This window comes from Mytilus galloprovincialis, chromosome 7, assembly GCF_965363235.1.
Source record: "Mytilus galloprovincialis chromosome 7, xbMytGall1.hap1.1, whole genome shotgun sequence".
NCBI lineage: Eukaryota > Metazoa > Mollusca > Bivalvia > Mytilida > Mytilidae > Mytilus > Mytilus galloprovincialis.
This window is the reverse complement of record NC_134844.1, coordinates 49,411,185-49,437,741: the sequence shown is the minus strand read 5'-3', so window position 1 is coordinate 49,437,741 and position 26,557 is coordinate 49,411,185. Positions and strand designations below refer to the sequence as shown.

General features: G+C 31.9%; 1 protein-coding gene across 1 annotated transcript in view; it reads left to right on the top strand.

The window, feature by feature from the left end:
- Positions 1-19,439, top strand: part of LOC143083181 (uncharacterized) — a 31,395-nt gene extending 11,956 nt beyond the window's left edge. The window contains exons 4-16 of the mRNA XM_076259415.1: positions 580-749; positions 1,523-1,628; positions 1,971-2,071; positions 3,041-3,202; positions 6,782-6,875; positions 7,525-7,588; positions 7,761-7,876; positions 8,349-8,605; positions 8,945-9,002; positions 10,194-10,408; positions 15,620-15,710; positions 17,215-17,332; positions 18,334-19,439. Coding sequence (XP_076115530.1) covers positions 580-749; positions 1,523-1,628; positions 1,971-2,071; positions 3,041-3,202; positions 6,782-6,875; positions 7,525-7,588; positions 7,761-7,876; positions 8,349-8,605; positions 8,945-9,002; positions 10,194-10,408; positions 15,620-15,710; positions 17,215-17,332; positions 18,334-18,547 — 1,766 coding nt within the window. The 3' untranslated portion in view covers positions 18,548-19,439. The remainder of the gene's footprint in view (positions 1-579; positions 750-1,522; positions 1,629-1,970; positions 2,072-3,040; positions 3,203-6,781; positions 6,876-7,524; positions 7,589-7,760; positions 7,877-8,348; positions 8,606-8,944; positions 9,003-10,193; positions 10,409-15,619; positions 15,711-17,214; positions 17,333-18,333) is intronic.
- The last annotated feature ends 7,118 nt before the right edge of the window (positions 19,440-26,557 follow it).

Below are 26,557 nucleotides of genomic sequence, written 5' to 3'. Positions count from 1 at the left end.
GGGGTTTCACATGTCCCTCCGTGTCTCAAAAACAATATATGGTTATTGCTTAAAACTTTCTCAGAAACTATTTATGATTATTGCATAAAACTTCCACACAAGACATCGGGCGTATCATGCGCTCATGGCGCAGCTGTATATTATATGAAATATATAGCAAAAACATTCAGGTGATGAATACTTTTGGCCAGATTACCTGTAGCTGCTAAAAGTTCAAACAAATATTTCCTTTGTTTTATACTGTCTAAATGTAGTCTTAATTTTGTTGATAAAAATGCTGGCATTTTCTATTTTTTGTTGCTTTTTTTGGTATCAAAATAGAACAGTTCAGAGAGGATTTAAATTATGAATTTTATAACATTTAGGACTAAGTCAAGTGAATGAAAAAAAGATGATGTGGTATGATTGCCAATGAGACAACTCTCCAGAAGAAACCAAGTAACACAGCAAATGAAGTCAACTATAGAAAACAAACATAGGTCTATAAAAAACAAATAAACAAATAAAAACCTTTTGTTGAGTTCAGACATTTGAATACCTTGCATATTGGTAATCATAATTCACTGTTTTCTTTTCCAGGAGGTGGAAAAACTACACTGTTAAATACACTAGCAGGAAGATTTCCATGTACATCAGGGGAGATAACTCTCAATGGTTGTTCTGTCTCAAAATCAATGAGGCGAAAAGTGTGTTACGTACTACAGCAGGATGTTTTCTTCCCAAACTTAACTCTAAGAGAAACTTTGTCAGTAAGTTTAAAATATTGATTATTTTGTTTGCATTCATATAAATTCAAAATTATACAATTATACCTTTGATGAGGTTGATACAACAATTTCTCTAATTCTTACACGATTTACCCTTTTCCTGACATGTTGATTATTTTTATTTAATCAAAGTGTGGATCGTTTGATCTCAGATCTCCATTGGTCAAAATTCAATTATGACTTCGAATTTTTTTGCTTTCCTCTGAATTTCCGATTGTGACGGCATGAAAAAAGGTGACCATGTCTGATGACGTCACATAGAAAGAACACATCATTTTGCAGATCATTTGAAAAGAAGTATTGAATTTGTCTGCATATTATTTAAAATTCATTAGAGAAACAGATTCCACCACCAAATCTTGTGTAATACGATATTTATCCACTCTCGACAGTTAAATTTTAAATATTTAAAATGCTTGGCAAGCCTCACGTTTTAAATTTGAAAATTTAAATGTCTCGTGCAGATAAATATCGTCTCACACTGGATGCAGTGGTAGAATCTTCATTTATCAACGCCAGAGATATGATATTTACAGAGGCTGTGTGTGAATGTAATATCTCTGGGGTTAAAAGGACAAGTTAACCAATATAATGTCAAAATAGTATAGATTTTAAATATAGTATATAGTTCCCAAAAATGCAGGAAATAATTGCCACTGGACATGAAGCAAGCAACAGTCTTTTACAAATATAATGAAATTTGTACTAACAGTGAATAAAAAATACATTGTATTTTGTTATTTAATTTTTGACAGTTCACTGCAATGATCCGCCTCCCAGACAACATGCCAAAGGTAGAGAAGGAAAGAAGAATGGAACAACTTATAGATGACCTTGACCTCAGAAAATGTTTAGACACAAGTATGTAATAGACAGTATTCTTCACAAGGCTTTTTGCGTAGTGGTATCATGGTAGTTGATGAATTTTAGAATGTATTATGAATGTATTGCAATAATTTCATAGAAACAGTACTGTTTGAAGTCCTATGTTTTTATTTGAAATAATGTAGGAACTGAGGAGAAAACCTAAACTCTCACCATGGAAATTAAATAATGTGATTAGATATAAGAAGATGTGGTATGAGTCCAAATGAGACAACTCTCTCATCCAAGTCATAATTCCATTTATCTCACAAAAAATTGCACCATAGTGTGAACAAGTTTAAATTTTGTACATATTGTTTATTTTTGTTTGTATGACAGTTATTGGAGATGTTTGGCTGAGAGGACTTTCTGGTGGAGAGAAGAAAAGGGCTAACATTGCCTGTGAATTAATAACTGACCCTGTCATGATACTGTTAGATGTGAGTACTGTAAGCTCATAGATTTCAGGTATTTTATGCGCCTGCCGTAATTGATGGTGGAAAAAGTTTTACCCTTGTACTTTGGTACCTTAATACGTCCGTCTGTACATAAAGGAATTGGTTTCCATTCTATAACTCTACTTTACCTCAACTAAATGTTATGAAACTTATACACAAAGCTTTTTACCACAGATCAAGTTTGAATTTTGCTGATGTCACTTTTACCATTCTAGAGTAATGTTCCTTTACAAATGGAAAAAATCCGGATTTTTTTCATTTCTGTTCTCTAACTTTAGTTTCCTTCAACCAAATGTTATGAAACTTAGACGTAATGCTCATAAACTCAAAACTCAGATCAAGTACAAATTTGGGTAGCATCACTTTTACCATTCTTGAGTTATGTCCCTTTATAATGTAATATGCAAGCGGGGCACAATCTCTGTTCCATGTACACTTTCCCAATTTATATCAGTTGTTTCTGTACCAACCCTGAAAGTGAAGTAAAAATGAGATATAGTGTATACCATTACTCTAAAATGGAAGCTATATTACAATCACTCTGTCCATCTGTCCTTTTGGGCATGTTTCTATTTGTCCATCCATTCGTCCGTCCATTGGATCAAGTACATGTAATATTGTGTTTGTCACATTTTTTCACAGAAACTTCCAAATAGATTTACTCAATATCTGTTTTAATAGAAAGTTGACAGTGATAAGTTGTAAGCTGTGTCCAACTTCTGGATCTGTCAAATGAATACTTCCTGTTTTCGAATACTTTAAATTAAATCTGGGACCAATAGATTAGTATTTTTAAGTGAATGAAATTGTCCTGCTCTTTTACTCTGTTATATTCAGTTTTCTAAATTCTCAAATCAATTTGATATTTTCTGGCATACAAATTGTTTTTTTTATATGTGACGATTTTCCTTAATCTAAAACCAAGAAAAATCAAATATTTTCTATATTTAGGAACCAACATCAGGTCTTGATTACAGTACAGCCTTTGGTTTGATACAAGGATTAAAGACATATGCCAAGGACCACAATAAAACTGTTGTTACAACAATACACCAACCATCCAGTTTTATTTTCTATCAATTTGACAATCTCTTACTGCTATCTGATGGAGAGGTAATAATAAATAATACATTGTTATACATGTACTAACATTGTGAATTACTGATATTGAAATATCTTTCAATAAACTTATTATTTGGAGTTTTGCATGACTAACAGAACTTAGGGCTATTCCATTAAAATGTATGTGGGAGGATAGAAATGGACTTTCAAAATATCCCTACAACCAAGAACCATTTTTTTTAATAATCTTGCAATGGTAATAGACACATACTGTAAAGGACCCATGACCCATATTCAATATTAAAATTCCTTCCCTACCCTCCCACATACATTTTAATGGAATAGCCCTTAAGAAATACTGTAAATTCAGAAATGTTTGCAATGTTTTTATTGCAAAAAATTGAAACTGTATGGGTTTTGCAAATAAAAACTTATATTTTAAATTTTGACAGCATAATTTGTATGCAGTGTTTTCTGAAATTGAACAATAATAATTTTAATTTTACATTTGAATCCACAGTACAATGTTTGCTATTAAAATTATATGCAAGCAAATGTTCTTGAATTTACAGTTGCAAATGTAAAGGGACTTTTATTAATAGAGTTCCAATTTTTATTCTGTGATAGAATAGATCGAACATTTCAAGAATTATAATGCAAAATATGCATGATTTTGTAATGCTTCATTTCATAGCTCAAATTAGGATCCCATTCACTTTTTATGATAGTTGTATAGTGTTTTGATGTTTGTCATAGTTTTAAAAATGTTTATTGCTGTATATTTGGAAATTTTTGTGTGTGTCTGATTCTTGTCATCTATTCTTTAGTTTTTTTAAATTCTGGAATATTCAATTTAGCATACCTGCCAACTTATCAAAATGCACATGGGGGTTTTGTGTGCAAGATGGCTGTCATAATCCTAAAAAAACTTTAAAGGGGCCTGCAAATACATTTTAATGTTGGTTTTTTTTTGGTTTCTTCATACTTTTATAAGCCTAAAGTCATTGTAAATTTTAATTGTTTTGTTTAAATTGTGGACAAAATTGCTCTTTCAAAATTACAATTTGGAATTCAATTTGGAAGCCTCCATGGGGGAAATCCCCCACAAATAGTGACAGTTGGCAGGTATGATTTAGTGGAAAACAAAAACTCAGTGAAGAATTACCTTTTTAATCTAAGGCTTTAAACATACATCAACAAAATTTGACATAAAAATTTATTGATATACATTATAATCAATGACTTCTACTTGGGCAATTCTAAAAAAATAAAATTGGAGTTACTTTTCCTGTAAACCTACCACACTTGGCATTAAAAATATTCATTTTCTTATCAACCATTGAAAAATGATAAAATAACTTGTCATATATTAATTGGAATATTCAATAGTCTGTCTGCCAATTCCTGTTATTGACCCTGTAATTTAGAGATCCCTTATTTGGTTGTCTCCCTTAAGAGGGACATATTTTTTTATTGACAATGAAGAGCTAGCAGAAAAAGCAAATATATCTGTGCGTACTGTGTGTAACCTGTAAGTTTTTAAAATCTTTTAGTTACATTTAATTTGTTATCAAGCTAAACACTTTGGATATCAGAAGTTATTTTTCAAAAGAAATTTGTTAAAATGCTGATATATCACATTCAACTTATCATGCTTTGCATGGACAAAAGCCAAGTTTATGGCATAGAACCTGTCTTTGATTGACAAAGGGAAGTAATTTGTTTAAAAAGTGTGTAATAACAGAATCAAATCTATAATTGGCAAATTGACTAGTGTTCCAAGGAATACCCCTGTGTAGTTCTTATATATTTAGATGAATGGATATGAAAAATTATAGCCATTTATGCTGTTTGTTTACACCAGTGTATTTAGTTCTAACATTTTATGTTCTTTTTGTGTACACATGTGTATTTAGTTCTAACAAATTATGTTCAGTTGTATGTGTTGTGTATAACTTTATGTATTTTTAGTTTTATGCATACCTATATTTAGTTTGCTTCAACACTATGTATTTTTCAGTTTGTACCTGTACTAACATATTCATTGTGTATAACTGCATTTTGTATGTGTCCTTGACACCTGCATGCTGTAAATAGAAGGTAAAGTACATTTTTTGTACTAACATATTCATTATGTATAACTACATTTTTGTATGTGTTTATGCTGTAATACATAGTAAAGTACTAACATATTAATTTTGTATAACTTTGTCCTTGACACTTGCATGCTGTAAATAGAAGGTAAAGTACTAATCTACTCATTATGTATACATTGTAACTGCATTTTGTATGTGTCTTTGACACCTGCACGCTGTAAATTGAAGGTATTAAAGAACTATTGTATTTTTAGGACTCAAATCTATGACAGGTTCCAAATCTATAACAGATTCCTAATCTATGGCAAATATGACGTTACAAATGCCAAACAAATCAAATCTATGGCAGCTTTTTGTTTTCTCCAAATTTATGGCAGATTTTTAATTGTATAATGTTCCTTGGAAAAAAGTAACAAATAACATTAAAATAAAATAACGCCATGTAAGTCATTGCCCACATTAACTATGGGGGAACACATAGATTTGCAACTTCCAAAGCAAATTTGTGGGCTCTCCAAACTTCCTGTAGTTCTGCGTTTGAAATAAACAAGAAAACACTTTCTGCTTTCTCTCTATAACGATTTGATGATGATTAAAAGTAAGATGTGAACTTTTATCCATAGGAGGAACAATATGTGCTGTACAGGCGAAACAAGTATGTATCACTTTTACACTTCTTTATGGTTGAATCACGATTTGGTTGACCTTTATGGAATGTTTATAGAAATGCTGCTGTTGTCTTATACATTTCATCACATCATTGATTGTATATGTACTGCTTTGTTCTACATTTGCACAAAATCGGCCATAGATTTGGAAACAACAAAAATCCCCCATAGATTAGGAAATTACAAAACTTTCCATAGATTAGGATTTTTAACAAATTTGCCATAGATTTACACAGCTAATTTTGCAATAGGTACTATTTCTGTAATTTAAGTACTACAAATTTTTAGTTTCACCATTACATTTCAGCATTTTGAAAGTTTGTCTATTTCAAATCTCTTAAAGTTATGATTTTTAAACATTGAATATTGTGATCACAGTTGGTGTTATTTCTGTAACAAAATTTTGTAGTACAGTACTAAAATACTTAGTATTATACCTTTAAATATGTCTTTAAAATGACAATATCTGTTGTAATTTTTAGTTTGAATAGGGGGTTTCTGAGATACTTTTAGTTTCTACATGAAGTTATAAAAAAATCATGTTATATTTTTCTAGCCATCTATCTAGTCTTTCTCATAGAAATAACAGTAATCACATGGAAGGATTTTAACAGATTGCACTTACAGCAATAACTTTATTTGTCAACTGAGATCAGCTCTGAAGGAACAGATCATAGCTTGCCATATGCTAACTTATCAAGTGCTCATTCATACTCAAAGCAACTAATATTCATACAGTTATATCAAGTCCTCTAATATCCACACACTGTTATCAATATATCATGTTGTCATTTCACTTTTAGAATATTCCTTTAAAATTATTCATGGAAGAATGCCTAATCAAGAGTTTTTGTTTTATTTTTCAGGTTGCTTATTTTGGGAAGACAGAAGAGGTCATAGATTTCTTCCGCAATACAGGATTCCCTATGGAGCCTCATTATAATCCAGCAGATTTTATTTGTAAGTTGAACATAGGAAAGTCCTATATATGTCAAAAACAGATAAGACTATCATTTTGGGGCCTTTTATAGCTCACTATGCGGTATGGGCTTTGCTCATTGTTGAAGGCCGTACGGTGGCCTATAGTTGTTAATTTCTGTGTTATTTTATTCTCTTGTGGAGAGTTGTCTCATTGGCAGTCATACCACATCTCCTTTTTTATATTATGATTCAATTAATTTTCCAGAACAGCAACTAAAGGATGTAAGCTTGTCATGTTTTACTGAATAGTCTATTTTTATATTATTAACTTTTGAAAGTTTACTGCTTTCTGATGATTAAGTCATGTATTGAAAGCATTAAACAGTAAACTTTCCCTTAAAATTGTACTGGTTAAAATCTTGAATTTACTTATTTACGTTGCTCTTTCTTGACTGGGTACCAGGATGTCCAACCTCAGAGAAGGTAATCTGTTGAAAAAATAGAAATGACAGAGTCAAACGTCAGTAATATGAAATTGGTCGATTTACTTTCTTTCTTTTTGTTGTGTAACCTCTCTAGCTTTTCCCTATACTATGCATTTAAACATGCTCCATTCTTTAATATTTGTAAAATATTGCATATCAATTAAAATTTATGGTAAAATTTAATAAGATACTTGTTGTTTTAGTAGAGAAATTGAAAGAAGATGATAATACAAGACAACAGATTGTTAAGGCTGCATACAAGCTAAGGTAATGTCTGCTACATTTATAGATACAAGAAAGGTAATGTCTGCTACATTTATAGATACACATTTAAGTGCATTTTTCATACTCTTTGTTGACAACCATGTTTTTACAGGCATACTGATCAATGTAAACTAATATTGTTTTTAGCTGTAATTTTCTGTGTTTTTAATCTCAGAAATACAGATTCCTGGCCAAAAGAGCTGAAAACTTCTAGCATTGTCCCAGGGAATATGACTGATGAGCAGAAAAAGTACCAAAAAGTCAAACAGAAAAGTGGTAGTGAATCCTATGGTATGTTCTTGTTTAGTTTTAAATGAATAAATATTTATCTTCAGCTATATAGGTACTTCAAAATCAACATACAGCAACCTATATTATCTATTCAAAATATATGAGTATGTTAATTTTTACTGTATTCAAAATGTAAATTTAAAATGGCAACGGGATCATGCCCCAGCTGTCACCTGAGGGGCATTAAGTGTTACCCTTATCCTTCTATCTGTCCTTCCCAAATTGGTTTCCTTTCTTTAACTTGAGTAGCCTTAACAAAATATTAGGAGACTTATACACAATGCTTATTTACATAAAACAGAGATCAAGATCATGTTGTGTATGGTGTCACTTTAACAGTTCTGGAGATATGCCCCTTTATAAAGTTATATGCCAGTGGTGTCCCATTGTCATATTCTCTGTGTGATTTTTAAAGGGAACATACTTAAGAAATTATTAACATATGATATCAGACTTTAATCTTTCTTTTCAGAGGCAGACAGTGTACACATTAGTTTAATGGAGATTCCTGAATCTGATCAAGTGGAGACAAATTCCAATGATCCAAAATGGCCGACTGGATTTATAACACAGTACACACAGCTGACAATCAGAACATTTAGACAATCAAAAGCTCTTATATTTAATAAGTTTAAGATTATAGAGACAGTAGTGATGACTGTATTGCTGAGTTTGATATGGTTTCAGTTACCAAGGATTGAGGAGACACTTCGTGACAGGATGGGTGTGGTAGGTTTATTTGTAATATTTGTCCAAAAAGGTTGTATTACTATATAAATCATTGTTCATTTATGAAAAGTTTTCTAAATGTATTAGTAAAAAGGAAAATCACAAAATTGCAGAACTCTGAGGAAAATTCAAAACAGAAAAAAACTCAAATACATCAACTATCATTTTCCTGGCTTGGTACAGACATTTTATTTAACTAAGCATCAAACTTCTAAAAATGTTAAAGATCTCTCATGCTAAAATGAAGAACAATATTTGTATATTGTTATATCAAAATAATTTTAAGATGAGACAAATCTCTGTCTCAACCATTTATGAAATTGTTTGATTTATTTATAGATATTTTACCTTGGGATGACCTTTGGATTCACACCACTGTTTGATACTATCACTTCTTGTAAGTTGAGCTATTTAAGGAATGACTGTAATATTTTTACTGTCTATGAAGAAATAACATAAAAAATGTGGTGCGCACTGAATAACGCGCGTAGCGGGTTATTTAACAGTGTGCACCACATTTTTTATGTTATTTCGAAAAATTATGTCTGTGGGCTGATAACAAAATAACGTCAGCCAATCAGAAGACGTGTTACATCCAAAATTAAATTATACACTGTGGATTAATTTATTTTCATGGATACTAATTTTCATGGATAGAGGAAAACTTGCACTCTTGTGGAAATATAATTTTGTGGTTTTGCCAAAGTCTCCATACATTTTTATAGCGAATATGTAATTCATTGGTTATTGGAATTCGTGGTTCCCAGGTGAAAGCAAAATCAATGAAAAATTGGTATTCAATGAATAGTAATGAATCCATAGTATACGTATTGATGTAAAATTTGTCATAGAACAAAGACGAACGTGATTTTACTGCTTAAAATGGTACATGGGATCTAATACAAATACATTGTGACTTAAATTCTTTTGATTTTATCCAAAGCTCTATAATCCCTTCAAATGATACAACAAGATAAAGTAGTTAGAATAAATTAATGCATCAACTGTTTTATAAAATAAAAAGGTTTTGATAAGAGTACACATAAATGCTGACAGTTCTAAGTTCAAGGAAATCTAGAAATTATCCAAGTAAACAAACAAATTTAGGGGAATGCAATTATGGACTACCATTTAGATAACGAAACATAAATTAAAAAAAAAAAATGTTTGTTATCCATCAATGAGATGGTAACCCAACAAGACACAAGACTATGCGGAAGGGGCTTTGCTCGTTGTTGAAGGTTGTACATCGACCTATAGCTGTTTAGTTCTGTGTCATTTCCTCGTGTGAAGAGTTGTCTCATTGACAATCCTACCACATCTTCTGTTTACATGTACACACACAACACACACAAATTTAAATGTCAAATACTGTATTCACAAATAGAATAGTGTCAAGACAAAATGGCAAGTTGCAAATTGTCCAGAGTCAAAAGAGCTGTAAATTAATTTTCTTCAAACTGAAGACTGTCTGTCTTATACCTTACTGAATTCTTAAATCACACCTATGTTATAAATATACCCAATGTTTTTGGTTCATCAACATTTCTTAAAAGCAATTTGACTTTTTCAATCTTTTTTTTTATAGTTCCAGCAGAAAGAATGGTTATAAACAAGGAAAGATCAGCAGGATGGTACAGATTGTCAGCCTATTATCTGGCCAAAATGACCAGTGAAATTCCATTGATTCTCGTACAGCCAATATTGTTCATTACTGTTGTGTATTGGTGTGTAGGACTCAATGGTGTAACAGCTTTCTTTGCCACTATAGGGACATTAATCATTCATGCTATTGCTGGTCAGGTAAATATAACAGAAGGTCAAGGTTATGCCACTATAGGGACATTAATCATTCATGCTATTGCTGGTCAGGTAAATATAACAGAAGGTCAAGGTTATGCCACTATAGGGACATTAATCATTCATGCTATTGCTGGCCAGGTAAACAGTTACAACTGAAGGTCAAGGTTATGCCACTATAGGGACATTGATCATTCATGCTATTGCTGGCCAGGTAAACAGTTACAACTAAAGGTCAAGGTCAAGGATGAGAAAATGAAGTGAAAAAAAAGAAAGATTAATGATCAACTATTGTTGTGCTATCCCATTAAAAACCTATGTTGTGACCATAAAACCCCCACAAAAGACAACATTTTGATATGAGAATAAAAGTTAAAAAATAATCGGATCACTTGCAATGTGCAATTATGTCAGCATCTCAAATGTGTTATTATATTAAAAGGTTTGCCCTGTTTTAATTTCCAAAATGCATACATAATTACAGAAACAATACATTATTGAAAAACAATCACAGTTTCAATCCATATTTGATGATTTAGTACTGGCAGTCACTTCCTGTTTTAAGATAAATTGAATTCTGAAAACACTATTAGCATGGACTTTTTGTCAATGTCTCTTACAATTAAGGTATACTTTGCACAACATCTTTTGCAACTTATTGTTATATCAATTACACCAATTATATATATATGCAAAGTTTTAAAATAAAAATTATATATGTAGGACTCAATTCTATGGCGGGTTCCAAATCTATGGCAGATTCCTAATCTATGGCAAATGTGACGTTACAAATGCCAAACAACTCAAATCTATGGCAGATTTTTGTTTTCTCCAAATCTATGGCAGATATTTTTCATAACGTCACAATTGAATAACGCCATATTACATCGTCGTCGTCGCCGCTAACGATGGCGAAACCCATTGATTTGAACACAATTCCAAATGAAGGTATTTCTTTCGACAGCAATTTAAGGATGGTTTATAAAAAGCCATGATGTCATCTTTTATCTGAAAGAGAGACAAAATGTGCTGTACCTGCCGAAGCTAGCGATGAATAATGACACTGCGGCTGTTTTCAGTACCGGATATTTTAGAAAAAGGAGTTATAATAAATAGTTTTCGGCTGGAAAAGTTTTTAAAGTGAAAGATCAAATTACCAGATACCTTTTTGATTTAAATTGTCACCAAAAGATAAAAAAAAATAGTATTAACGATGAAATAACATTATGTGAAAATTTAAACTGTTCAATTTTCTTTTTCTTTTTGATATTTATAAAAACCTGCCTTCTTATTTTTATGCAGTTAAGCTGCATTATGCGAGCACCCTAGATTTGTGTTCTACCCAATAAATGCTGAAATACTTGCCATTGTCATTATCTAGCTTGCTACTATGTTATATATAACTAATTGAACACTTTTTTAATACTTTTTATTCTGGATTACAAAAAATATGACCAGAAAAACCTTAAATGATCGTTGATTTATCCAAAAGTTTTGAAGTTACACATAGGAAGTAGTGCTTATTAAGAATCCTTGTGTAGTTCATTATGACTTGTGCTTTTGGCCAAGATGTCAAAGAACAATTGTATGAAATATTTAATCGCCCAAAATCTCTTAAGACAAGCAGTTTAGATTTCCCAAATGGCAAAAGTCGTAGGAATCTTGTTTGTCATCAATACGTAGTACAACTACGTCAGTAGTCTATTATATAATAAGTTCAACTGTTCATGCTGTTGGCGGCAATTTCAAATTAGAAAAAGAAATTTTCGTATCTTTTCAATTTGGAGGCAGGTGTGCAAATTAGCGGTGGTCCGAGGTCCGCGACCTTCCACTTTTGCAAGCGGAATTTCGACTAGGATAGTTGCTTTCTAGCTACGCCCGACGTAGTCACCTTCCACTTGAAAGAAAATAAGAATTAACTTTGCAAACCTTTTCACCATGTTCACCAAAGTCTCCAATTGAACGAGCTAAAAACTTATTTTTAACATTATTATTCATGACAGCGATGTTCATTTTGTTCAACCGCTAGCTTTATACAGAAAATCGCCGACAAATATTGTATAAATTCGAGTTAAATCGTATCTGATTGACAAAAACAACATTGTAAATACATAACAATGGCGGCCGTGAAGACAAAATTTTACAATATCGGATCCGATTCCGGAAGCGGATAAGGGTAATTCCTGGTTTGGCGATCAATTACAAAATAAATCCAAACAGGTGAAAAAATACATCTATGCATGGTAAATGAATATAAACACTAGAATTGTAAACCAAAAGATATATGTAAAAGAAAGAAAAAGTAGAAAAATATTTTATACAGAAACTTAAAATTCTTTTTGACAAATTTTAATTTAAAAATCCAATACAACATGACAGCTGGGAATAGTATATCTAAGAATATACATGTTCATGTTCACAGTCTAAATCAGTCATAAATGATGATAATGCATGTGAGATGCTTTTAAAGTGTAAACATATTACTGCAATTTCGAAGGGTTATTTTTTTTATCTCAATTTTGAAGGGTCAATTAAAGTAGCTGAAAGTTTCTTTCTTTATTTTCACAAATAATGCAACTATATTATATATACCTGAATGTAAGTAAATCATAAGATATATAGGTGGCATCCTGTGGGCCACTCTACCCCCTCCTGTTTAATAACGTGGAAACGGTCCAGCTCCCCACCCCTAAACCATATGAGGGGCAGATCCAGGATTTTAGGTTAGGAGGGGCGCAAACATAAATTTTCTCCGAGCAGAGCGAGGCTAAAAAAATTTGAGGTAAAATTATCGGAATATTCTTTATTAAGCTGAGAACAACCCATGCTTTGCAAATTTAAGGGCGGTGCACGCCCGCCCCCCTCCGACTGAATCCACCCCTGCATATATTCAAGTATAGGACAATATAATAAATAAAATGAAATATAGGGGGAGTCCCTGGAGTTACCCCACCCCCACCTGTTTGAGAACTTGGAAACGGTCGAGATCCACACCCCTTAACCATATATATTCATGTTTGTGACAATATGAAAAATCAATGAAATATAGGAAGAGTCGCTGGGGGTCACCCAACCCTCCTGTTTTAGAATTTAAAAATGGTCGAGATCCCCACCCCTAAACCATATATATTCATGTATGGGACAATATAACATCCCACCCCTTAACCATATATATTCATGTACGGGACAATATAACAATTCAAATGAAAGATAGGGGAGTCCCTTGGGTCACTGTACACCCTCCTGTTTGAGAACTTAGAAATGGTCAAGATCCTCACCCCTAAACCATATATACTCATGTATGGGACAATATAACAAATCAAATGAAATATAGGGGAAGTCCTTGTGGTCACCCCAACCCTCCTGTTTGAGAACTTGGAAACGGTCGAGATCCCCACACCAAAACAATATATATTCATATATGGGCCAATATAACTAATTAAATGAAATGTAGGGGAAGTCCATAGGGTCACCCTACCCCCAGTGGGGGATCCAGAAATTTTCATAAGTGGGGGCCCACTGACTGACCTAAGATCAAGATCCTCACCCCTAAACCATATATACTCATGTATGGGACAATATAACAAATCAAATGAAATATAGGGGGAGTCCCTGGGGTCACCCTACCCCTCCTGTTTGAGAACTTGGAAACCAATGAGATCCCCACCCCTAAACCATATATATTTATGTATGGGACAATATAACAAATAAAATGAAATTTACGGGAAGTCCCTTGGGTCACCCTACCCCCAGTGGGGGATCCAGAAATTTTCATAAGTGGGGGCCCACTGACTGACCTAAGATGGGCCCGCTCCCAGATACGCTTCAGTGATTCTCTATATAAGCAACCAATTCTTTTCTCAAAAAGGGGGGGCACCCCCCCTAAATCCTCTGCCTACCCCTACCTGTTTAAGAACTTGAAAACCGTTGAGATCACCACCCCTAAATTATATATATTCATATGTACGGGACAAAATAAGAAATCATTTACATTTACTATGGGCAAGTCATTAAGACCTCACATTTGATCCCTGTTGTAGTGAACATTTTTCTGATTCGTGTCTCATAACTTTTGTACTATAGAACACAAATTCAGTTTTCTTTCCAGGGAAACTAGTCCATTCATACTATTATATGTTCATACTAAGTCAACTTGAACTTCTAGCATTCAAATAAAACCAAGGTTAACTACCAAGTAGAACAACTGCACTCATTGGGAACTTGTACCACTGCAGACTCACCATAAAAAATATATATTGCTATATGCATTGCTTTTGAAACCTTGATAACATATAAATTATTTGCCTTAATAAATAAATCATTAGATAAACATAAATGTACTATATATGAATGTTTAATGTTGAGTCAACTTTGCCACAGCTTTCATACTATTACTTTGTCTTGGTTTTTGGTTAACTGCCTTCAGCGCTTACAGCGCTTTGATTTAAAAGACTTACTAGTTGGTTTAATGAATGGGCTAAACACAGTGGGGGATCCAGGGGGGGGGGGGGGTCCGGGGGAACCCCCCTTTTTTTTGGACGATCAATGCATTTGAATGGGGACATGTGGTTGAACCCCCCCATTTTTGTCCTGGGTTGGGACCCCCCCCCCCTTTTATTTAAATGGCTGGTTCCGCCAGGTACCATGCACAGATTATTATTTTTTAATTTTTACGTGGCGCATCATTTCAATCTTTCAGGTTTTAATTCATCATTTACGAAATTGTTTGGTTGACAATTATTGAAATCAATGTTTATTTCACAAATTTTTAAAGACATGATCCCGTTGTCGTATAGTTCCACTTGTTTAAGACAAGTAATTTGTCGTATATGTACTGCAGTGCTTTCCATTTGCACAACATTTGGAAACAACAAAAATCCGCCATAGATTAGGAAATAACAAAACTTGCCATATATTAGGGAATAACAAAACTTGCCATAGATTAGGGATGGCATGACGTCATATTTACCATAGATTAGGAATCTGCCATAGATTTGGAACCCACCATAGATTTGAGTCCTACATATATATTTGTTTGTTAAAGATTTCCCTGATATTCATATCCTTATAAGGATCCATGTCATGAAATATTCAGTAAATCTCTAATGTTCTATTAAATAGCTTTTCAAATTGGTAAACATGCCTTATGTTGGATGGCAAACTTTATTAACATGTGCTTCGGTTTTTAATATTGACTATTTCTTTTTTTCTTAGAGTATAGGTTTATTCCTTGGTATAGTTTGCATGGATATAAGAAAAGGAATGAGTTTAGCTACTGTTTGCATTATGGGTATTATGTTACTAGGTAAATATATAGTATAAATAGTGAAATATAATGTTACAACTTAGTTTATTCTTGAAATACAAAGAATGAGAGGTTTGTTCCTATGGCCTGTTAGGCTCAAGTTTTCAAGTTTTGCCTGAAAATCATGGGAAAATTATAATTTTCTTACAACTGTAGGTATACTAGTTAGCTAAGACTTCATCATAAACTGTTGATACAGAGAAATGTCTCGCCTGGTGACATAAAATTTTCAGAAAAGACAATCTGATGAAAAGCAACAAGGTGCATTAATGCAGTCCCTGGATCATTATCTTGTGACATGGGTAGGACCTCAAAATATTTGTTAAACTGATATATACATATAGTAATGCAAATTCAAACAAGATATACTTTATCTATCTAAAGAAGTTCTTATTAAACTAACTTAAGCAGAAAAGATGACATTGAAAATTGCTAATTAAATCATAGTCACTTGACCATGATAAATTAGGCAGGGCCTCCAAATAATCATCAAAATTATTGGAACTGTTAGTAATAAAATTGAGAATGCAAATTGGGAATGTGTCAAAGAGACAACAACCTGACCATAGAGCAGGCAACATCAGAAGGCCACCAACGGGTCTTCAATGCAGAAAAATCATACAAGACTGACAAACATGACAAAGGGCAGAGGCTTCTGACTTTGGACAGGCGCAAAAATGTGGTGGGGTTAAACATGTTTTTTTAGATGTCAACCCTCCCCCTATACCTCACATATAATGCATACAATTCATGCAAAATATCATAGATCTTTGTCAAACTAACTTAAGCAGAACTTAACATTGACATTTTTAAATTCAAAACCACTGGACAATGACCTAGGGGGCAGGGCCTCAAAATAGTTGTTAAACTGAGATGTACCAATGGTAATGCAATTTCATATTAAATATCAATTATCTTTCACAAATAAATCCTTTCAAACTAACTTAAGCAGTTAACTTAAAATCGAAAATTGCTAATTAATTCAAAATCACTGGACCATAAGCTAGGGGCAGAACTCAGAAAAGTCTCAAACTGATATATAGTAATACAATGAAAAAGCAATCCCTTTGTCTCAGTTCAGACAAAAACCAGTTTAGTAATTTACAATTGAAAATAAATTAATATAAAAAACTGCATATTTAGTCAGTTTTGAAGTACTATCACAGAAAACTGTAAAAATTACAAGTTATAATTCTAAGATGATTTATGGAAAAACTAGTGAAAAGGCATTGGATAACATACTCCAATTCAATTGGTTGTCTATGTATATTTATATATATGGGAGAAAAAACGTTTTGAAGATTAAAGGTCATATTGAGGCCAAAGGTTGTGAGGTTCAAGTTTATTTAAAGGATACATGCTGAGGTACCTGATCAATCTATTTGAAAGTTTTTGTACCAAACCCAAGAATGAAAACTAGAATGCTGTTTACTGACAAGTTTTAACAGAAATTTCAAATATTTTTAACACTTTTAAAAAAAAATTACAATGTTTATTTTTTCAGGAGGATTTTATACTCGTAGCTTGCCACCATGGTTGACCTGGATAAAATACATATCATTCCTGAATTATACATTTAATTGTTTATTATATCTGGAATTCCATAATAGTGCACCGTTCTCGTAAGTACATGTTTTAGATTTTAGGAGTTGACGATAAATTGATCATTTAAGAATGTCAAATATTTCTTTACACAACAATAAACTTCCTAGTAAACAAATATTCAACCAGCAAAACAAATTATCTTACTAGCAGATCTATTCTTATCAGTTGATGTACCTTCGTCAGTTCACAAAACATTATACTCTATATATAATTCATAGTTTTTCACAGAGATATTTTTTGCTTATTTTATATTCAAAGAAGCATTTGAAAATTAAGTCCAGTTTTAAAAAAAATGTCTATCATGTACACAGCTACTGAGATTAAACTTTTGAACCTTAAACTTCAGGTGGTTTTTGGGTGGCTGTATAATTTAATTGGCCAGTGTCTCTTTATGTCATGCTTACAACCACTGGTTCTTTCTTTATATAAAAATTATATAATAAACAGTTACAGACTTTCTTAGACCAAATTTGTTTTGTTTGACCCTCAGAAGTAATTGTTATCATAAGCCTTAAGTTGGGAAAACATTTATGTCTTTGGCCGTTTGAGACAGCTAAATAGCCAATGTCCTCTAAAACTTTGTAAAGTATGAATAAAACCAGATGTTGAGAATGCATCCAGCAACCTTAACAGAATGTGGCAGATTAAAACATTTTGCAGGCACCAAACCCTCCCCTGCCATGGAACAGCATCTTGACAGCACAACAAAGGAGCAAACTGCATGAATCAATTGAAAAGGGCTAAACTTACACATAGAAACACAGTACAAAAAAACTTGACAAAAACAATAAAAACACGAAGTACAAATCTAAGATAAACAAAATTCAAATCCAAGATAAACAAAATACAAATCCAAGATAAACAAAATACAAATCCAAGATATACAAAATACAAATCCAAGATAAACAAAATACAAATCCAAGATAAACAAAATACAAATCCAAGATAAAAGAAAGACCAAGGACAGTGGAACTGTTTATAGATATAATACTAGACTTGTCTTTATTTTATTTTTCAGGTGTGCTGCCCCATCCAATAATATATCAGGATCCCACTTTACCACATGCTTACAGTCCAATTCAACGATGATTCCGTCAGAAGATATACTAAAGTACTACAACATTGACTGGGAGTACTGGCAATACTTAATGCCTCTTTTTATATATATTGTTGTGTTTAGGATTGCAGGGTACTTAGTACTTAGATTTATACAGAAACCACATTTACACTAAAATCATTGTTATATGCAGGGTACTAAGTACTTAGATTTATACAGAAACCATGTTGACACTTGAATCATTGTTATAATGCAACATTCCATTTATCATAGAAGTTATTTATTCTGTAGGCTTTTAATTTTTGTGTTCAGAGCTTCTAATACTCAAGATATCAACTAGATTTATTTATTTAAATTTTTTAAGAATATGGTAATAGAAAAAAATCATGCATCAATATCATATGTTAATATTGTGGTGATTAGTCCATAATAATATCTGAAAAGGCAAAATTTATTTTAAGAAAAAAATATTTTTTGGTTTCCACTATGACCATAATGACCACAATAAAGATTACATTCCATTTTATTCCAAATAAGGACCAGACCTAATAGTGTAAGTTATATGCTTCACTACTGACCCCTATGGATCCATAGAGGGTTAGTAAAATCCATAGGGGATGACAGCCGAATCCCCTATGGATTTTATTCACCCTCTATGGTCCGTAGGAGGTCATTAATTAACTATATAATGAATTTATCGCACCCTGGACTTTTCTGCTGCATTTTGTTTAAAAATATTCTTATTCTTCAATATTGATTAAATTCAATTGCTCCTTATTGTATTAGTGTGGAATTTATTGTATTAATAGGGAAACATATGATTAATCTCATTGTTTATAAATCTCATTGTTTATTTCTACAATGTAATTTTTTTGACATTTTGACATATTATATCTGTTTGTTTTGTTCATACATTGTTGTCAGTTTAATGGAATTTTATGTGACTTTCATACAAGTGCTAGTTTTAGCTAGTTATAAAATCAGGTATAATTCATCATTTCTACATAAAAAAAATATGCCTGTACCAAAGTAAGGGACGACCAGTTGAAATTTGGAGGGGGGGGGGGGGGGGGGGGGGGGGGGGGGGGCAGGAGGATTTTGAAAATAAATAACTCAGCCTTGATAATCACAAAAATAAATGGTTTGTTCTGTGGTAGTTTGAAAATAAATTACCTGACTTGCAATGTATTGAAAATGAATAACTCAGCAGGTCTAATCGAAAGTATGAGATGGCACCAGATTCTTCATAAATTCATCTTTTTTCAACAAAAAAATCGCCTTCGGCAAACACTGCCCAAATTGTTCAATAATATATAATATAAGTATAAATATTATTTAAATATATTTGAAATGTCTGTAAGTTGGCTTCATTTAACTTGAGGTATGTTTTCTCAGCAACACTTACCTCACTTTTATTTAACAGAGCCGTAACTTCATTGAGGCAAATGCCTCATGTAAAAATGTCAAAACCAAACGCTTGTCTCCATATCAAATTGTTTTTACGTCGAGTGCCTTGCAAGAAGCAAGTTCTGTTATCCCTAAGACGTAGCCCCTGATATTTCGGGATCAATGTTTCTTATTTATTTGTCTTTTGTTCATTGATTGCCCTTCTGTATTCTGTTAGTGTTGCATTCCTTTTGTAATTTAGTAATTTTGTTATTAACTTGATCATGAGTTTAAAAAACAGAAGCCCCAGACTTCAACTATGTGAATTACATTTTTGCTTTATCATGCATATTGATCTATTGATGTTGTCCCTAAAAACTTGAGTCTTACACTGAATGTATACATTTTGCTTTGAGACCAAAAATAAGAAAGGGTCTGGGGAACACCCAGAAAGCATGCTTTTGCATCATTTCTTCTTAAGCTTCTTGTGCCTTCAGTGGCTCCCAAACCTTAAAAAAAAAATTGCCTCGCTCCGCTCGGCGTACCATGTTTTTGCTAATACTTTTAAAATAGCCTAGATACAATCAATCTTTAATATAGTGTCTGGAAACAATGCATGAATATGCAGTTGGGAATATAGAAGATTCATTTCTGCAGAGGAGGATGATTAATTCTGATTAAATGGTACATGATGACTTAACTATGCATGTAAAATTTATAATTTATAAACAAATAATTTAAAAATTGTATGTTTTAGAATATTATAAATATATATATAGTTGTGAAAATAAATAATCAGTCCCTTGCTTTAATGAAAATGAAAAATCTTGCTTCAATAGTGCAGAAAATAGATAACATGTCCTCTTAGTTTTCAAAAATAAATAACCGATCAAAAACAAATCCTCCTGCCCCTCCCCCAGAATATCAAATGGTCGTCCCCTTAGAAATATGACCATTCGTTTGATGTGTTCAAGCTTTTTATTTTGTCATTTGATAAAGGACTCATAGATTTTATTTTTTTTGGAGGTTGGTATTTTTGATATTTTACTATGTATTGTAAGAGCCTTATGTTAAAAAGGTTGCAATACATTTACAATGATTGAATTGGTTTACCATAAGTGAAATTATTATCAAGTACCCACTTGTGAGTTACTTAACTTGTCCAAATATGTTGCATGTACTGCTGCAAGGGACTACTAAATCTTCCATTTTTAACCAGATTTTCAAAGGAAAAATCAGTTATTGATTTGGGGAAGTACGGCTAACTTGACCGCCAATCAGTGTTTTTTCATTGTTGCAGAATTTATTTCTTTGTTTTATTATTGAGATTAAGCTCCAAAAAAGTTTCCATAATAACGATTAATGAGTCCTCTTTAATATTGATTGACTTTGATGTCTGTTCTGGCTGACTGTCTTTTGGCAGACTTACAGCGGAATTTTTGTGATAATGCTGCAAGCCAAGGCATAATTTTTGTACCTTTACAACTTACTTAAACTTAAATGTGTTATTCTGCATCCTCATCAAGATTTTTTTAATTTTCAATGTTGAAATATTTTTTTGAAAGTTACAAAATTAGCTTTAAAAGAAATGCAGACAATTGTCATAAGCTTATCATAACCAAGTTTTTAACATTTTTGTTCGTATTTTTTACTTGTTTTAGATTTTCTTGTAACAAAATACTAGTTATAATTAACAAGGATTACATATTGTATAACAATTTAATACTCAGTTTTATTGGGTAGGTTTTATCTATATTTAGATATTTATTTTAATTTATTGCTCGAGTTAACATGTTTTTTGTTGTTTGTTTAGATGTTTATTTAGCCAAGGCAGTTTCTTTGATACCAACTTGATACTGAGTTTATATGTTGATATATTTTAAAACTGAAAATAATTGGACTGGCAGATGTTCAATGGATAGACACTGTGTTTTGACTAAGGGTAATATATTCAAATAGAGATGTGCCTTTTCAATATAATGGAATTTGATGTGACTGTCATACAAGTGAGAGGTTAAGATAGCTATAAAACCAGGTTAAATCCATAGTTTTCTACATAAGAAAATGCCTGTACCAAGTCAGGACTATTACAATTGTTATCCATTCCTTTGATGTGTTTGAGCTTTTGATTTTGCCATTTGATAAGGTACTTTCCTTTCCATTTTGAATTTTTCTCAGAGTCCAGTATTTTTGCAATTTTACTTTTTTTTTCTATTTTATTACTGTGCATAATAAAATTACTGATATGTGATATTATTGATCTTGTATACATTTTGTATTTGTATTCAGGTAGCATATTTACTTAAACAGTGAACACTTATTTAGGCTTATTCAAACTAGTGCTTTTCACTTGATACCAAATTGTATGCTTTTGGGATTTTTTTCTTCAATATCATGATTTTTCTCAGTTCATCTAATTTGCTTTTTGCTGCATATATCAAGATTACAGATTTCTTTTTTAACACAAGAGTTAAGACGAATAAAACATATGTATTTATTGTTTATTTCAAAATAATGACTGACTGTGAAACCAAATTGAGATATCTACACATTTGTCACCTTTGCAATGTTTGAAATAGAATTTTGTGCAATTTAGAAAAAAAGAAATTGTGATGCCTTATTTATTAAAATAAAAAGAGTATATACTTTTCTTGATCTATTGAATGAATTTGAATTCTATGAGATTAACGTAATCTATTTTATGTATTTAGTTTGGAGTATTTATGTTTTCATGTACAAAAAAAATGTACCAGCAAAAGTATTTTATATACATTTTAATAAAAAAAAATCAGAAAATGATTTTGTTTATTTCCATATTGCTAATTTTCTTAGATATAAGTAAATATTGTATGAATGCCAATCAGACAACTCTCCATCCAAGTCAAAATTTGTAAAAGTAAACCATTATAGGTCAAAGTATGGTCTAAAAGATAAAGGTAACTGAACAACACAGGTCTGCTGTACAAATTGGCAAGATGAATTACTTGGTCTAATATATCTTTGGGGGTAACATTCCCAGTCAATTGATAAAGAAAGACAAAAGATATGTCAAGAAAACTTAGGTACCTTAGTAATTCATTACAGTTACTGAATAAACTGTTGGCACAGATATATTCCACACCTGTATGTGCTTTTTATAAGGCAAATGTTTAAAAAAACTCAAAGTATCTGAACAACAATCTTTCTCATTGTTGAAGGCCTTACGATAGCCTATAATTGCTTACATCATCAACTTTGGTGGATAGAAGTCTTATTCATAATTTTTATATTTATTCAATGGATAATTACTGAGGAGGTAGAGCCAAATAATATCCCTTGAAATGAGATGTACCAGTGCAAATACATAGACAAACATTATTGGACCCCTTCAAACGAACCTAGTCACAAAACATGTAAACTATGCAAAAGTTTATTAAACTCAATGGCCTCTACTAGGGGGATGTGGCCAAATAATCTGAATGGGAATGTTCTAATACTAAAATCAACAACATACCATATGTATCAATGAATTACAATAGGTGGCACACATTTACCTTCAGCTGACATGGCCAGAAACAGCACACTCTGGCTTCTATAATTGTCATAGGAAAAAGCAAAAATCAGAAGCTTAAGATGAGCATTAATGGCCTACCTGGATAATCCAGCTATATAAAACAAATAAGAATGAACATTAATTAAATTTTCAGTCACACAATGAAATAAATAAACATTTGATACTGATCGGACATGTTATAAATCTCTCCTATCATGGGCAAACTGACATTTCATTGAAAATATAAAAAATTGATTAAATCTTTGCATATTTAGCTTTACAATGTTGAGAATAGTTTTTGAAATTTAATCACATTAATTTTTAGCATAATTGGTCTTATGTATTCTTTTTTCGGACAGTTGGATAAAGCATCAAAGAAAATTACCTCCCTTTGACATTTTCTATGGTTAAAATATTTTAGTTTTACTTCCATTCTTCAAACAAAATAGCTATAATTTTTCCAACTAAAACCAAAAAAATGCCTTATTGTTTTACAATGTGTAAGAAAAAGTCTATGAATCATTTGCCTGTTATATAAAAATACTGTTCGGTTTCAATATTTAATTATAACGTCAAGTACAAGACACAAGAATATAAAAATAAGGAGATATAGTAAAATTACCAGTGAGGCAATAATCCACTAAAGTTCAAATGAAATGGCTGTAAGCAGATATAGGCAACCATATGGCCTTCAACAATGAGAAAAACCCATACAGTATGGTCGACTTTAAAAGGCCCCAACATGAAAAATATAAAATAATTCAATTGAGAAAACTCAAGAATTACATATCTGGAATGTGCAACTGTATCTCTGTTAATTGTAATTTGTATCTAAGTTTGTACTACATCTAAGGTCTGGCTTCAAGTGTAAGAGGTAATAGTAGCCATCCCCATACCAATCACTTTGAAATTGGTATCATCTGCTTCTCTAACAAATGTGGATTTAGAGAGTGCAGGGGGCCTCCCCCAACCTATTTTGGAAACATTTGGCTGATTATTTAGGGAATTACTTGAGCTCCCCCACCCCTTATGAAAATGTCTGGACATGCTACTGTTTTCAGCATATGGTTTAAGAAGAAAGAGCAGACAGGCAGGGTTGGAGTCTTAATAATGTGCCCAAGTAGGATAATAAGACTTTATGAGGACTATATAGTTAGATTCAATTTATTTTAGCATTTATAAAAATTGGTTGTTGTTTAATAAATGTCAAGTGGCAAATATTACAGGCATATTCAAGATGAGAACAAATTAACTTAAATTCCAATAGGATGATATTTTAATGAGAAGAAATTTACATGTTTTTACAGCACATGAAAATAAAAAAAATATTAATAAGTTATAGAAACAGTCAGCAGAAAATTATGACAATAAATGTTTTTGATATTTTCATACATATCCAATTTTGTCAATAGTTTACTGCAAGATTATAATGCATTTACTTTAAAGATGTCAACATGTGACTAGATATTAAAATTGTGATTTAATTTCAGTAATTATCAAATGAACAATGATTTATCTTGTTAATAACAAATTTTACTATCATGTGAGTAATAATCTTGGCTCAATAGATTTGCAAGTTCAGCAGATCAATTGACTTTTACTCAGTTCCCAAATCGTTCAGTCAGTGAAGATGAGCACATTGCTCATAAAGAAAACTACTCACTTGTTTAAGTTACTTATCAAATGGACTGGACTGTTATGGACTATACCACTATTTCATGTCTACCTATTTTAAAATGGACTAAACTTTAATGGGATGAACCATTACAAACAAAGCTTACCCAATTTTAAATGGACAACCCTTACATTACAATTGATGAATTATTTCCCTTTATATGACCTATGCCTAATCTATACAAAACTATCTGTTTCTTTTATTGTCTAGGTGAAAGTTAGGATCAAAGATAAATTTGAATAATCTAAACAATAAATAACAACTCATTTATAAGCTGGTTGTTTCATAAGTGACCCAAAACTTTCTCTAATTTTGGTTACTGCACATTGTTATACAACTGCATACACATTAAACTTGTTTTTTTCTTTCTTTATATTTGTTGATTTGGTAGTGTTTTACTGTGCATATCATTTTCAATGAGCACCTTTTTTACATCCCAGCTCCTTTTTTTCTAACAGGGGTGATCACCCCAGTTTGAGTTTCTTTGTTATGCATGCTTTCCTTTGTTCTGTAACATTTTGGTGGGAATAACAACTCCACTATAAAACTTATAATTAATTGTACGGAAAAGACTAGCAATCAAAATTCACGGAGAAAAAAATGCAGTGTATATGCTGGGATTCGAACTCAAGACCTTTGGCATATCAAGCCACGACACATACCACTTCACCAGGACGACTGGATACGAATTAACAATTATTTAACATACTTAAAGGAAACAAGATATTTTTATAAGTGTGGTGAGTTGGCAGACCTTTATTCAGTGGGTTTAAACCCTTTTCGTTAATAAGTGAGTTGTCAGACTGATTGTTCAATTTGATTTTACACTTTTTCAAAAGTGGGGCGATTTTTTTATAAAGTGGCGATATAGTGTGGGCCGATTGGCCAGTTGACATTGTTTGATATCTACTCATCGTGTTCGAGGGTCAAAAAGGGTATACATCATATAGTAATATATAAAGTATATTATAACGGTTGTGTGGCGTTCTAAACTAGATTTTTTATGAATTGTAAATGGTTTTTCATCTAATCTAAAAACAGCTGGGATGTATAATAGTTATCCCACTCGGACTTCGTGTGTCAGTGTTAGATCACCCTCTGGCCTCCGACTCAAGAATTCACCAGGGGTTTTAGAGTTTTTAATACAACAGTCTGCAGGAAATATGACAATAATTATTTTTGAAATTTTTAAATACATATATTCAATTTTGTCTATTGTTTACTGCAACATTATAATGCATTTAGATGCCAACATGTGACTAGGTATTAATTGTGATTTAATTTCAGTAATCATCAAATGAACAATGATTTATCATGTTAATAACAAATTCTACTAACATGTGAGTAATAATCTTGGCTCAATAGATTTACAAAATACAACATATGAGAGTTCAGTTAATTGACCTTTACTCAAATCCTAAATCGTTCAGTCAGTGAAGATGAGCACATTGCTCATAAAGAAAACTACTCACTTGTTAAAGTTACTTATCAAATGGACTGGACTGTTATGGACTATACCACTATTTCATGTGAACCTATTCAAGAATGGATTGAACTTTACTGGGATGAACCATTACAAACATAGCTTACCC